Source organism: Crinia signifera, chromosome 8 (genome assembly GCF_055691185.1).
Source record: "Crinia signifera chromosome 8, ASM5569118v1, whole genome shotgun sequence".
Classification (NCBI taxonomy): domain Eukaryota; kingdom Metazoa; phylum Chordata; class Amphibia; order Anura; family Myobatrachidae; genus Crinia; species Crinia signifera.
In genome coordinates, this window is record NC_139224.1 from 8,568,093 (window position 1) to 8,583,923 (window position 15,831).

Sequence of the window (15,831 nt, forward strand, 5' to 3'; positions counted from 1 at the left end):
GGAGGTCGCACAGCTGACAGAGGGCGCCCGCAGCGGTGTCTGCGGTGAGAAGCAGTGAGCAGTGGCAGCGAGGCTCCCTCTGTTAAGTATTAGCGCCTGCCCGCACCCCATGCCGCTAGCTGACTGCACACCCAGCCTGTACTCCCTCTCCCTGGCGCCGGCTAAGTAACTAAGCTCCCTGCCCGGCCCGCTTGCACCGCAGCTAAAGGAGACATGCGGCTGCCAGGAAGCCTTATTAGGGCCACCGGCCGCGGCACCCCTGTGACAGCACTGCGGCACCCCAGGGAGCTGAGCCTGGTTCTACATCGATTGCAGACCTACAGAACACTGGGGATGGGGGAGGGGGGGTCATCACGGTGACCATGATCACCCAGGGTAGAACCACAGCACCTTGTGGTCTCCCAAACCGAATTACCTCTTTATGTGAGGCCTGGGGTGTGTACGAAGCCTGGTCCCAGACATAGCGTATCGTATACAGAGAGCCTACAATGAGTTTGTTGGGGCTTTTACAAGTTACTAACTACTCTGATCTAGTAATGGATGAACCCAATTTAACAATCACAACAAAATTAGAATTGTAATAATAAAATAGACAGATGTCTGTTTAATAGGTAATTCAGTATTACGGGTTACTAGAAAAGGGCGAGACGGGATCTTCTGTGCTTTCATTTATGAAACTTTGCTGCCACCTGCTGCTCAAATGATAAATGACATAACCCCGATAACACACAGCAGTTCCTTCACACGCCCAAGTGATACAGATCCCATCATTCCAAGCCTAATGCACAGGAACAAAACATTATTTCACCAGAGTGAAATAATGGGTTTATATTACACTAAATACAACTGAGACCTGAACAAATAAGCACTTTGTAGTCTCCTGTCCCTGATGTACACAGGTAACGCGTGTACCCAGCTCTGCCCGCTGCTGTGCCATCAGGTCAACTGTCTGTAGTACGACAACATCTCATCCAAGCTCTTAGGATCCAGGTTCTCGTTTCTGTCGGGTCCCGGAACATCCTGGGTGTATGGGTTCTCGTAAGGTCCCAGAACATCCTGGGTGTATGGGTTCTCCTTAGGTCCCAGAACATCCTGGGTGTATGGGTTCTCGTTATGTCCAGGAACCTCCTGGGTGTACGGGTTCTCGTTATGTCCAGGAACCTCCTGGGTGTATGGGTTCTCGTTATGTCCAGGAACCTCCTGGGTGTATGGGTTCTCGTTAGGTCCCGGAACATCCTGGGTGTATGGGTTCTCGTTAGGTCCAGGAACCTCCTGGGTGTAGGGGTTGTGCCCATGACTAGAGCGCGTCGTCTCAGTGGAGGGTCCTGGTCGGTTCCACCCTCTCTTCTGATAACGGCTGGACTTCTTTTGCTCAGAAGCGTAGAAGGAGGGCGGAGCAAACTCTGGTTCCCGCTCATCTCTGAGGTCGTCACAGATTTTTGACCAACGTCCGAATAAGAATTCTGGGATAAAAAAGAGCAGAACGGGATAAATAGATGACACGGGAAGAGCTCTACGATGAAGCAGCAGATGTCCTTACTTACTGCAGAGCATTATTACAGCTCCTCTAGGGCTTGTGTATCTCTGGGAGTCAGTACACACACACACACACACGTTGGTCAACAATACGACTATGCCAGCGAGCGGTTAATAAAATACCAACTCTTTCAGTGTGCAAGGGGGGGGGGGGGTTAAATATAACAACAATAATATAGAGAAAGGAGGAGTATACTGCAGACAGATGGTAGTTTCCACCTAGTCAGAAAATCGCAGATCGCGTACTTAAACAGCGGTCACCTGGTCACGTAACAATAACTGTAGTTAAATTAACATCAATCTTTTATCCAAACTAAAATGCTCCCTGTTCTTTTGTCACAATTGGGCCAATTGGGCAGCAGCAAGCACCAAACATCTGAATATACAATAAGGTGTAGAAGAAAGGGTTTGACTCTGAGTTGCGCTCGGTTGTATGTGCAGCACCACCAAAATTCCTCCTGTTAGTGAGGAACAGTATAGTGATCAAGAAGATGGGGGGGGGGGGGTGTGATTGGGCTGCGCTACCTAATATAGAAACTGTACCTCCCAATATAACATAGTAAAATCAAATCAGAAAATACATTTCTGAAATTCGTATTCTTGTGTTTGTAGATGTTCACAATGATTAGGCCCAGTCCATTACCATACAATAAGGTGTATTACACACGATGTGATATTAGTTATTGTCAAAATCGGTAGAAAAGTTAGCACATACGGTACTTATGTAGTATCTGGGCTGCCGATTTTGTGATTGTATGCCTTACCTTAAGGCATACAATCAGATGCGATGCGATGCGATTTTGCATAGGATTCAATGTTAAGGTCCTGTTCATTTCCCCACTATCCAAGTGGGCATAGAGTTGATTTTATATAGCGTGGCGAGCGCAGCGAGCCACCGAGCCCGAAGCGTGGCGAGCGAAGCGAGCCCCGCGAGGGGCCGCATATTTCTTAAAAAGTATTCTGTGTCCCCTCGCGGGGCTCGCTACGCTCACCAAGCTTCGGGCTCGGTGGCTCGCTACGCTCGCCACAGGTTTATATCCAACTCCATGCCCACTTGGATAGTGGGGAAAGGAAAAGGACCCCTTTTTCCCATTGAATTCTATGTTAAAATGGACTCAGACCATTTTAACATTGAATCCTATGGAAAAATCTTGACCATCGCATACGATTTGGTTGCATGCGATGCGATTTCTAAATCGGACGCCCAGATACTACATAAGTACCGCACATACTGCACCGAGTGTATACTGCTTGCAAGCCAAAATTGAATATATTGTATACGGTCTAATTTCTAGTCGAGTCAAAATGTCACAGTGGGTATATAGACAAAATCTGTGCTTTCTGGGGAGTTCAAGGGAAATCACAAAGTCAGATTCGGCCACAACCAAAATGTCACCGTGTGTAGGCACCTTGAGTGGAGTACATCAGGAAGGCCAAGGAAGAGAAGCGCTGAGGGCACTGCTCCATACATGTACCCTCTGTCGAGTCTGCAGCGCACTCTGGTGTAGTGACCCCGTAGAATTAGAATGCTCCCTTACCTTTGCCGCGATCCCACTCTCTGACGTGCGGAGCTCCGGGTCTGGTGTCTCTCCGCTCCTGGACCACAACCTCCACTTTCTTCTCACGCTCAGGAGGCCTTTCTGGCTCAGCCACAGGCGGTTCCTCCTCTTCATCTGCAGTCACACATGCAGCAGGGGTTAGAAGTCACATGGAAAGTATTACTGTACATACATTAGCAATGCTCCATAACCAATCAGATATGTGCAGGACATTTTAAGTGGATATTGTGAGGATCTCACAGCAACACTGGCACTCAAAGTGTTAACCAACGTCAGCTGTAGATGGCACTAGCTGGTTTCCACCACAGGAGCACAGTGGGCTGGAGCGTGAATCCTCCCTCCCTCATCAGCAGAGTTCTCTCTCTGTGTATGTGCTCATGCCACACATGGGCAGTGCCATTGCCGAGTCCAAACCAGCCATTAGCGTGCCAGAGGAAGCCATCACTACACTCATATTATTATTTCATTATATGGCGCCACAAGGGTTCCTCAGCACCCAACAATACATACATGAGCAAAAACAAGAAAACAACAATGACTTAAGGCTCATACAAATGGGCCGATGTGTGTGAGCGGAGTGTGCGGCGCGATCTCGCCTAGTCAGATCACTCAGCACAAATGGCTTGCTAGTGTATGGCGATCCCTGGTGAGAACACTGGCAATTTCATTACATGTAGTGAAGATCTAGTCAGGCGATGGTGATGCTTGTGTCCGGGCATCACCGTTGTTCGGGGGCATACACATGTAGCGATCCATGCTTAATCTCTAAGCGATCTACAAAGAACACTTAGAAAACGGGCTAGAATCGCCCCTTTACAGTACAAGGCAGTTTAGGACAAGTATAGGGTACAGAAAGCCTGCTCCATCAGGGGACACTGAAGTCATTATTAGGGTGGCAGAGACCTATATGTGGCGATGTCCTAGCTGGGGCTTCATGGTAAAGGCCAAAAGATTAATTGCGTTGATAAGAGACGATGTTAAATGGGAAATATTTGCTAATTTTTTTTTCCCCCTAATATCGTTATTTTAGTCTTCGTGGTCAATCTTGGCGAGCGTAAACCTTATACCTGCATCTACAGAAAGTAATCCCTACTCACCCTGACCCGCCTCTAATTCCGCTCCCTCCCCTTTCATCTGCTTCATCTTCCGCTGCCGTAGTTTGGAGAGTCGCGCGTCCAGTATGGCCTTACGCTTCGCCTTTAATCGTTCACGTTTTAGTCTTTGGTCTTCAGTCTGCAGTAAAAGAAATATTATATAAGAACATTAACAAGTGATCTGTGCAACAAGGGCCATGTTTTCCAGATCTCTTAGGTGGTGCACAGGTGCAGTCATTACTAAAGGGGAAATTAGAGGAGAGTCCTACTTCAGGTGGGATGTTTCTACAGGCAACCAATCAGAACCTATTTACCACCTTCTAGAAGATAATAGGTTCTGACTGGTTGCCTATAGCAACATCCCACCTATGTAAATTTCCCTCCCAACTGTCCCATTTTACAGGCCTGTTGCTAGATCTAGAGGACTGGTTTAGCCACCCTTGGTATGAGATTTTGTTTTCCTGTATTTTACTTCTCTGCATGGTAACCGGTTCCATGGCAGCGGTTGGCCGTGATCACTGTACCTGGTCGCGCAGCATGTCCAGGGTATCCATCTGCTTCCTACGCATTCCTTCATCCTTCGCAAATGCAAAATAGCCAACACCCAGCTCCCGGGCCTCTGTAAATGACATGACAGAAGAGGTTTAGGTTATAATGATATACTCTATATAAGGATCAGTCGCCGTCAGAGAATTATAACCAGACTTCGGGTTAAAACATGGTAGGTTTACAGGGCAGGATTTCAGGAATCTCCAAAACATTGCGTTCGGAGACATTGCACCTTACTCCAAACACATTTTGTTAGCAAATGGACAAAACCATGTTACACTGCAGTATAGACGTCAGTCTGAACGGACTTCACCCAAATCTAACTCTCTCTGCACGCTACGTCTGCCCCACCTGCAGTGCAGCATGGTTCTGTCCATTTGCTAAACAATGTGCTCTGTGATCAGGTCTGAATAACCCCCAAAGTCTGAATGGGTCGAATTATTCGTTAAACGACTGTCGTAATTTCAGCCGGTCTTAAGCCGGCCACTAATCCTTTTGAAAATACATTTCTGTTAGTAACAAGAAAGGCGCAGTAATAATGGGCCTGATTCAGACCTGGCCGAAGTTTTGGGCTTCTGGGCATAGGCGACCGTGTGCATGTGCGATGCCCGGCTGTGGTAAATATTTCTATTTGCAAGCTGGTTGCGGGGTGAGTGACAGGGGGGTGGATCCGGGACATTTCATGGGCGCGCCCACAAAAACGGCAGGCACGCCCAGTGAAACGCTGGGAGTGTCCGGGAAACTGCAGGTTTTCTTATGCGTGCTAAGGGCGGGTGGATGACGCCAACAGTCAGCTCACAGACACGGAGTAAATCCTGGGCTAGGCGCTGGCTGGGTACAGTACCCATACACATCTATTCGGAGCCCCTGCAAACCGATTTGCAAGGTGGGATTTAGCAGGGCAGGGGGAGTATATAGACCTGTTCGGCTGAATTCGGCCATGTGTGAACAGGCCTGAATTGGGCCCAATGTACAGCGCCATTAGCAGTGGAGGTTCCTGGTCAGGACAGAGAGCGACTGCCCCCAGTTTGGCTGACATCTGGGAACCTCGGGGGCATCTCCAGGAATCGGTTTAACGGTTAATGCCAGATTCCATTTATAACTTGTGATTTTATCTTCCATAGAGCGAACGCTTCCCCTGGAAACACCAGATTGTATTTCATTACGTAGCTTATTATGGGATATATGAGCCGGTTATCCCTGCAGCACAGGTAATGGAACGGTGCTGAAAGATCTTAGATAAAATGATTTATAAAAAGTACTAACTCTTCTTCTCCCACAATCTATCTATAAACACCACATACACACATATATATATATATATATATATATATATATACATACATACATACATATATACACACACACACACGATCACTTCATCACAATACTGAGTATTTATACACAGAACATAAGAACAGTATACTACCATTGTTCCGGATGTCCTCATAATGCATGGGTCCCACCGGCCTTTTCATGGCTTCTTCCTCTTCCTTCTCCCACTGCTCCCTCTGCATCTCCCGTCTCATGTCCTCAGACAGCAATGTCTTCCCCTGGGCCGCAGGTCTGGGGAAAAGGACACATGGTATTCTGGTCACACAACTGCTGTCTCTATCACTATATTACTGCATGGTAATCGCCAAGGAGCATTAGGGTGCTTGTTTCCTAGCAGGGCCACCGTACTGAAATCGCATCGCATGGGCCGTTTTAGTGCCGTGCGATGCGATCTTTTAATGTAATTTAATCACTGCTCTGGTGGCCTCTGGGGATCGCATCGCACCTCCCGCAAAAGAGCATGCGATTTTATAGGGTGCGATGCCATTAGCTATACACTTGCATGACGTGGTCACCCCCCACTATCCACACGAGCGCAGAGAGCCCCTCGAGGGGCGGCGGAACGCGTCCTCCCGACCTTTTCTTACCACCACTATCCATGTGGAGTCGATGTTATATAGTGTGGCGAGCGCAGCGAGTCAACTCCACGCCGACGTGGATAAGGGGGGGGGGGGGTATAAAAAGGTCAGGAGGACGCGTTCCGCTGCGCTCTCCACGTTTCGGGGTGGCGTGGCTAGTGGGGGGGTGACTAAAACCTCATTGTATGTTATACAAGTGTATAGCTAATGGCATGGCATCGCACCCTATAAAATCACATGCGATTTTGTGGGAGGTGCGATGCGATCCCCTAGGGCCAACAGAGCAGTGAATAACTTACATTAAAAAAAATGGGGGGGCCCATTTCACACTTCAGGGTGCCTATTTGGCCTCTGTGGGCCATTTAACATTGTTCCCTATGGAAAATCGGGTCAATTGGGACATTGAACAGGAAAATCGGGTCAATTGGGACATTTAACATTGTTCCCTATGGGAAATCGCGGTCATCGCGTCGGTCGCATCGCATGCGATTTTTTTGGTCGCATCCGATGCGACCGATGCGATTTTTTTCCCCTAACGATGTCCATGATCAAAATCGTGGGCGCCCTTCTAGGTAAAGAGTACCGATAAATGCTTCTAGATGTCCGGGCTATGATACTGGGTCACGATAGAACCTCTTCTCTCCAGCCCAGTTTTGGTTCTGCTGATGGATAATCAGGGAATAACACAGCAAATGAACGGTGCGTGTGCAGGAATATCTGAATACCCCACGTTCTCCAGTGGAAGAGTTCATCGCCATTTAAAGGTCTTCTATAGAGTAATGGACCATGGACAGCGAGTACCACATTGCGTGGGGTAACCCTGGAACACACAGGAGAGATCGGCGCTACCTTGTGGCAGTGATTATAGTCTATGTATAAGAGGAGCACGGGTTGTAATCTGCAGTCTGTGGGGTTAACGTGCTGCTCGCCATCATTATGACAATCCTTATGACGGTGGTTCAATGAGAAGATCCCGCAGAGAATGGGAAGACCTCAGTGTCCCCACTGTGCCTGATCTGGCACTAATCTTCCCATGCCAAGGAACCATTGTACTGGGGCCCACCCAGCGGAAGGGTGTTACTGTTGGTGTCCTAATGTTTTACCGCACCAGTAGGTCTGTGCCTGGCAGCTGACCAAACAAGAGAACATATTCATACTGATATTCTACCAAAGGGGAGTAGTTGTTATATATTAGGAACCTCAGCCGACCCATGCCCCAATAAGACTAACCTTTTGCCTTGCAGATCTTTGTCCATTTTCAAGAGACCAGGTAGATCCTTCTTCATGCAACGCCTTGACCGACCCAGGGAGTCTACATAATCCACCCTGCAAAGAAAACAAAACTTTAAACCTTATTAATCAAATATTCATGTTGAATTCCGGCAGACAGCGGAAGTGTTTCTGATCCTCATCAGCTCCGAGCGTCTTAGAGCATTGGCAGGGCTAAGCCAAGTCTCAGCCAATCATAGAATTAGAAAACTTTCAGAGCTTAGCCAGCCATAGCCAATCAGAGCACTCGAATATTGAGAAGGACAGGAAAAGTCAGCCAATCAGAGCTTTGACAGGGATAAACCAAACCATAGTATTAGCTAATCAACTGAACTAGACAAACCTATAACCAGCCTATGACAATAGCCATAATACAAATGTTCTAGGTTCCGAGTAACATGTGAACTTACATTTTACTATAGCTTAATTTTTTATATTTATTTTTAATATTAACCCACTGACCTAAAAATCCCAGATTGTGAAGATAGATTCTTATACTAGGTGATTCATAGCGCCCTCTGGGCGCTCTTCACACCGTCGTAAGGGGCTACGGCCGCACCCCCACCTACCCCCGGAGCATCGGGTCTGCCCACAACCCCCGGAGCAGCGGGGATGCCTGCCCTCCCCCAGAGCGGCGGATCTGCACGCACCCCCCCCCCCCCCCTTTGCTGGAGCAGCGGGTATGCCTGCACCCCCCCACCCTCCGCTGGATCAGCAGCGTCGGCAGAGCCTCCGCTGCTTAAGGGGGGGGGGGGGGGGGGGGGTGTTTGCGTGCAGACCCGCCGAGGGGGGGGGGGTTGCAGACCTGCTGATTGTGGGGGAGGGGGGTGTGGGTAGACCCGCTGCTGGCTCTGGGGTGCTGGCAGACCCGCTGCTGGCTCTGGGGTGATCCTGGGCGGGGGGGGGGGGGGGGGGGGGGGGGGGGCGGCGGCGGTGTTTTCAAATGGGGTGGTGATGTGTGTAACGCTAAGCGGGGGAAGGGGGGGTGTCCTAAGGCAGAAACTATGTGTGTATAACGCTGTCAATCACTCTTGTAACCCCGCCCAGCGTTATACACACAGGGGATGAGTGACAGATCTGGCTAAATATATAAGAGATACACAGAAGACATTTGAAACTTCCAGGATAAACGAACCATTCTTCACTGGGGTCCTGCGGGTCTGGAACCGGCACATGACGCGCCCTTTCTTCCTCCTCAATCTCCGCCTTAGTCTCTTCCATCTGACGCAGGGTTTGCACCTCCTTCCTCTTGTCTATGATCTTCTGAGCAAAATCGACCAGGTACAGCTCTTCCGTCTCCTCATCTGTCGGCAGACAAAATGATATCAGCTGCAGGAAAGGGAAATGCCAGAGAGATGCAATTCGCACTTCAGTGAGAGGGAGAAATAATGGGCCCAGGAATCAGCGCTTTCATGCAGAGCTTCAAAAACCGCACAAGAGGAGCTTGAAAGGAGCGTGTGTGAAGTGCGCCAGATGAGAGGCTCTCGTCTTATGCATGAAAGGACCAGCTGGGTCTAGAGTGAGAGCCACCGCTTCCCAATAATGAGCTGAGCAATGCCGTGTTAGAAGAGGCAGCAAGGCTCTGATGCAGGGTGGGCTCATTACCATACGCGCTGATGAATACATAAAACTTGGCTTATTCTCTATCCTGGGCCTGACACTCCAGAATAATATTTATATATTAACATTCCATTACCCATTTTTTGCCTTTAAAAAATGGGTACTTGTTTCCTAGCACGGCGCCCATCGGGTCCCATCGCATACCTTAACTTAAGGTATGCGATGGGACCCGACCGACCCGATTTCGGACTTTTTTTGAGGTTTCCCGACAAATGTAAAATCGGGTCCATCGCATGCCATTATAATGGCATGCGATGCGACCGACCCGATTTCACATTGTAAGCGTTGTATGTAATGTTAAATTCCTATGTAAATTCAGGTCCATTGTATGCCATTATAATGGCATACAATGCAACCAACGCGATGGACCCGATTTTACATAGGAACCAATGTTAAATGGCCCCTCATACCCAATTTTTGATTGTATACCCACCCTGATGGGTAATTTCTATGTCAAATGCCCCCCCATTGTTAACGCCACCCCACGATGAACGCCAACCCGAAGCGTGGCGAGTGCAGTGAGCCTGTGAGGGGTGGCGGTACGCGTCCTCCCGACCTTTTCATACCCCCACTATCCACGTCAGCGTGGAGTTGATTTTATGTAGTGTGGCGAGCGCAGCGAGCCCCACGAGGAGACGTGTAATACCTGTGAAGTAATGCGCGTCATTTTGCCACGCTTCGGGCTCGCCACACTATATAGAATCAACTCCACGCCGACGTGGATAGTGGGGGTATGAAAAGGTCGGAGGACGCGTACCGCCGCCCCTTGTGGGCTCGCCACGCTTCTGGGTTGGTGGTGCCGTGCTAGGAAACAAGTACCTGGAAAGGGAGGGGCTTAATGACAATTTTATACCCATTATCAAGCCCCAACCACTTCAGAGCTGATTGACAACTATAAGGGTACAATTCTGTGGTAAACTGCTATAAGTACTATTTCTGTCTGGTCTGGAACCAGGTACTGATGAGCCATCCTCCCATCCTGGCCTCCACAGTCATCTGTGGGACAAGGCCCTGCACAGGATATATATTAAAGTCCAGCGCTGGCACTAAGTAGCGTAACAACTCCAACTTCTTGGGAGAACCGGGTGTCTGCTGTACCTGCACTGGTAAAAAATGGCAACATTCTACACATTGCGGACTGCTGCCATTTCCCAGGAGAACTGTTATGCTGTGTCCGCACTAGATGACGTTAAAACGATAGAACTGAGCAGCGTGTGCTGAGCTGGGGAGAGAGGCTGTGCTGCTGCTGCAACCTGTCATCTCTCTCCCCACTGCCGGCTCCAGCACCGTACCCAAAGCCCTAGAGGCATCCAAAGCATCACTTTTTCTGATCTTTAAAGCATGCAGGAAGATTTGTAACTATCGTTAGTGACAGCGATTGTCCTGGATGTGGCTGATGATATATTTTGCAGGAGTGCACAGTGCGCATGCTCTGTATCATTTGTAAGAGGGGTTCAGGGGAAATCGCGGACGACATTGCATCACTTGAACGTCGTCTAATGTGTCTAATGCCCCTTAAAGGGCTTTATTGGCCGTAGGAGTAAAATAAATAAAAATGGATAAGCAGCATTCATTTATAATGACAAGAAACTTCCATTAGGAGGTTTGTGTATGGACAGGCCTCACAGATGGCCAGATGTATCAAGCTTTAAAATGGAAAGTGATAAACAATCAGCTCCTACCTGTCATTTTTCAAACCCAGCCTGTAACAAGGCAGTTAGCAGCTGATTGGCTGGTTGTTTATCACTTTTTTGAAGCTTAGTGCATCTGGCCCAGAGTCAAAAAGTGACTTAAATGTCCCTTTACTGCCTGCTGTAAAGTCCCTGTTATACAATATAAATGGATTTTGATATAGAAAGATGTCCAAAACTCTGACACAACTCCTGATGGAGAAATAATAGGAATGACTTTGAATCATCGTCACTGCTAGGTTACTATGACTCGCCCCTATACTATAACTACAGGGGATTCCTCGCTACATAGACAATGTGGGCAGGGAAACAGGCGAGGCACAGTTACAGGTGAGCATTACAGTGCCCTTTATTAGGTGTATATAAAGGTGGTCAGGGGCATCAGTTCCATGTAAGTACATGTTAGGACTTACCAGGAAAATCTCCCTTGGTCATCTTCTCATACAGGAGAGCCTTCTCCTCCAGCCTCTTCCTGAAATAACACCATTTTACATTAATATTTTTCATACTTTAAAACAATGGGGAAAAAAACGACACAATGGAATATAAAGTCCAGGACCCTGGCAGCGCCAAGCTCGTTAGACGCTGACTACTATAAACTTATACTCCTTTCACATACGCAAGCCGGGTACAAAATCCCAGATGCGAGCCGGCTTGCAAGCACTTCACACTGGCCGCCCGACCCGGCATAACGCCGGCCGGGTGATGTCATCTGAAGGCAGTGCCGGGGCGAAGCTGGGAGAGGACAATATCTCGCAGGTGCACCTTTACAGTGCAGTGAACAGGACACAGGTCTCGTCGACCCAGGATGCCCGTTCACAACCTGGGTTGAAATCGCGGAACGCTGGAACCGGGATAATGTACCAGGACCCTTTCACACTAACCCATTTCCCGGGTTGATGCGCGTTCATGTGCAATAACCAGGGAAATATTTGTCAGTGTGAAAGGGGTATACGCTACTTTTTATTATACAATTCTGCCATGAGGATTATGGGTAGGACTGATTGCTGCATTACAGGCATGTCTTCCAGTAGACACCTCTATAAACCCCTGACAAGTCACAGCAGTCACTGGGTCCTGGGGAACACTCGTTAACATAAACAAGAGAGCGCTGATCCAGGACCGGCGACATTCGCACACAGTCTTCATCAGACATCTCCAATACGGACGTTGTGCAAATAATTTTACAAGCTTTACTAGGTATGAGACCTGGAATTCTCCAATGTGTTCTTCTCCTCAGCTGTCTCCTCTACATCTCTCTCCGATCGAGCGCTGACCCCGGCATTCTGCTTTATCCAGATGTTAGGTTTCTGATGTAAAAAAGCAGAAATCAGCATAAACATTACACTTTACAAAGTTTACGCCAATGCACAAAAACTATAATTCCCCAGTGTATTTATTTACAGACCTTGGTGGACGCTCTGGGCTTGGATGGGCCGCCGGCTGCTTTGGTGAGTTTGTCATGATTAAACTCTTCTTGTTTCCGGAAAAGTTCGGCTTTTAGGTCTACAAGCTAAACACAATCAGGCAATTTACAGTCAATTTAAGAAAATAACAGTAGGTGGTATGTGAATAATTAAGTTACTGTATGTGGAATGTTCCACAGGTCTTGCGAGACATGCAAAATACACTACAAAGCTCTAACATTAGTGCTTGCGACATTGTCTCTAGTATAGTGTATGTAGCAATCGCCTCTCCTAAACATCCCACCATGTTATCTTGCAAACACAATTGGAGTAGAACACACTATAACCCATGTAGCGCGCCCAAGGTGGCTGGCTGCCTACCTGCTACTCTTGTGTAGAATTAACATTGCATGGGTCTGATGATTTTGTAACGGTGCCCACACACGGTACAATTCTTGGATGTGGTTTTAACGTTTTTGTTCAAAACTCTCGCGCCATGCGATGTGCGCTCCCACGTAGTCACATCGCAAGCAAAAAAGCGTGAGCAGCCAGTACAATTTGTACTAGTTCATATTGCATCTAATCCATATCGCATACTGTTGTAGCGTATTGCATGCCTTCAGGTTCATGGGCAGGATGTTCTGACATCCGCCGACCATTTTCGCTCCCCTCCGCCGGGTACTGCATTCTTAATAATCGCACATGCTCTAACATATGCGATTAGTAACACAAGGGACAGCTCTGGTGATGAGAGCTGTCCTTTGCGATGCAGCTCCAGTGCTGGACTTCTGTGACCCGGGAGTCTCTCTGCGCATGAGTAGAGCGCCGGATCCCTCACACAGCGCTGCGGTAAGAAGCCCGTAGGCTTCTGCAGCACTGACCTTGCGGAGGGGGTTAGAGGATACAGAAATGCAGTAAAAACCCTGATAACGGAGTTTTTACCGCATTTCTGCTTTAGGGCATCTCGCCCCATGTATCTTATGTCACCATTCTGCTGCTTCCCCATTATGTTTCATCTCGTCCAACCATTGCCTATCCCTCCTGATATAAACTATATCGTTCTCCCGCGACATGGCCGGTATAGTTTTGGGAATCGCTAAGTGTGTACCCGCCTAACATTCGGGCTGGGGGCCATTACACTTTATGCTGCCAGACACACACATACAGTTGATTCCCATAGAGCCAGATGTGCAAAGACTTGGAGAGAGATAAAGTACCAATAAGCTCCTAAATGGCATGTTTTATGTACAGGGGTGTATGCGCCAAGCCATGGATAGATACAGTAGCCAGCAACCAGCTCCTAACTGCCATGTTACAGGCTGTGATTGATAAAATACAGGTAGGAGCCGACTGGCTGGTAGTACTTTACCTCTCTCCCAGACTTAGCACATCTACCCCCGGTCTCCTATAGAGTCCTATAGGGATAGTGGGCAGGTTACAGCACTGCAGGCGCTCCCCATTTACCGAGGCCGCCGTCACATCCAGCAGCTTCTTCTTCTTATCCATAGCTCCGGCCAGAGAGACAACAACCCCGCTCCCCGTCAGGCCTCCGTCATTCCGCCATATTCACCCTCATCGCCTCACGCAGAGCCGCAAAGCAGCACCACAACCCTACAACCACTGTGACAGGAAGCAGACGGGCGCCATCTTGGGGCTGTCGGGGGAGGAAGAGCGCGCCGCCTGCGGGCGCCGTGTAAGACGGATTGTGACGTGATTGGCGCCATGTTGTGGTTGGCAGGCTGTCAGCAGGCGAGGTATTATTATTATGTACTACATGCTCTCTAGCTGCTGTCAGAGGGGTTACCTGTCTCACTAGTGATAGCTCCACACCCACAAAACTGATGATAAAAGAAATGGACCTCAGACGGTATATCTGGGTGTTATACGGGTTCCGGATGATAAGTCGACATGTATTAGGTCAATATGGTCAAAAGATCGACATGTAAAATGTCGGCAGTGCTTAAGGTCGACAGGTACAAAACGTTGACCGGTCCAAATGGTCGGCGCATATATGGTTGATACAAGGTTTTTTTTATTTTAAATTATTTTAAAAGTCAGTACTATCTATGATGCCTACAATTGGGAATATTAACCTTGCGTGGCGAGCGATGTCGTACACTAATCGGGGCCACGTGTGGTTTAAAACCGTAAATATCACACAAAAAAAAATGTGTTGACGTTTTCTGTGTCGGCCATTTTGACTGTGATGACCTCTTGTACCCATCAAACTATTCAGGTGTCTACCTTTTAGATGTCGACTTTTGACCCTGTTGACCTCTTGCATGTCACACAGGAATAGGCGTCATTGTACAACAGATGTTCCTTGTGTATTTCTTCCGAAATATCGATTTTATTAACAGTTATTTATAAGGTGCGCGCGTATTCTGCAGCTCGTTACAGAGAGTATTACAGTCACTCACATAAGTCTCTGCCCAGCGGAGCTTACGCTCTATATCCCCCGTCACATACAGGCACAGACATACACACTACGGTTATTGGCATAACCAGGGCCGGCAACAGAAATCTTGGGGCCAGGTACACTGATATCTCTCTCAGGCCCCCTAACCCCGCCCCCTTGAGCAAAATATTTTTAGTATACGGCATATTGAATGTGTTTTTATTATTATAAAAGAAACATAATTAATATTCACTAATACCGGAGGAGGGTCAGAGTAAATACCCTTACAGGAACCAGGGGGGTGCCTTCATAAACCACTGCTAGGCACTGCTATGCTTACAGTCCCTGAGTGCCTTGGGGCCCCTCACAAGCTTGAGGCCCGGTACAGGTGTTCCCTTAGACCCCCCCTGTCGCCTGCCCTGGGCATAACTCCCAACATTTATCTGCCAGAAGCCGGGAAAATGGCCTCCCGGTCAGGGGGTGTGGCCTAGGTCCGCAGCACTCCTGTGCGACCGTTCCCCTGTTTGTGTCCATTGTCACCTCTCTTCAGTGAATAGATGCTCTGCCCCTGGGCTTGGGTGGGATGTGGGACAGTCCTAAAAACCAGGACTGTCCCGCGAAAATTGGGACAGTTGGGAGGTATGGATATTGGCTAGTAATGCAGTAATGCTAACGACTACATCGACTGTACTGCCCCAAAGGGCAATATATGGAAATATCACATAAGAACGCAGAGGTAAAGGTTGCCCAAGAATTGCTCCAAACAAGAAATGAAAATTATTAATAGTAGCATATT

At 48.3% G+C, this 15,831-nt stretch overlaps 1 protein-coding gene across 1 annotated transcript; it reads right to left on the reverse strand.

Annotated features, from left to right (window-relative positions):
* Window positions 1-575: 575 nt before the first annotated feature.
* On the reverse strand, window positions 576-14,310 carry CCDC174 (coiled-coil domain containing 174). Its single transcript, XM_083155691.1, has 11 exons — window positions 14,102-14,310; window positions 12,640-12,744; window positions 12,441-12,541; window positions 11,645-11,703; window positions 9,056-9,224; window positions 7,882-7,977; window positions 6,168-6,304; window positions 4,714-4,808; window positions 4,193-4,328; window positions 3,075-3,209; window positions 576-1,463 (listed from the first exon to the last, which is right to left on the reverse strand). The coding sequence occupies exons 1-11, from the start codon at window positions 14,141-14,143 to the stop codon at window positions 937-939; spliced, it is 1,602 nt and encodes a 533-aa protein (XP_083011817.1). The 5' UTR covers window positions 14,144-14,310; the 3' UTR covers window positions 576-936.
* Window positions 14,311-15,831: the final 1,521 nt, after the last annotated feature.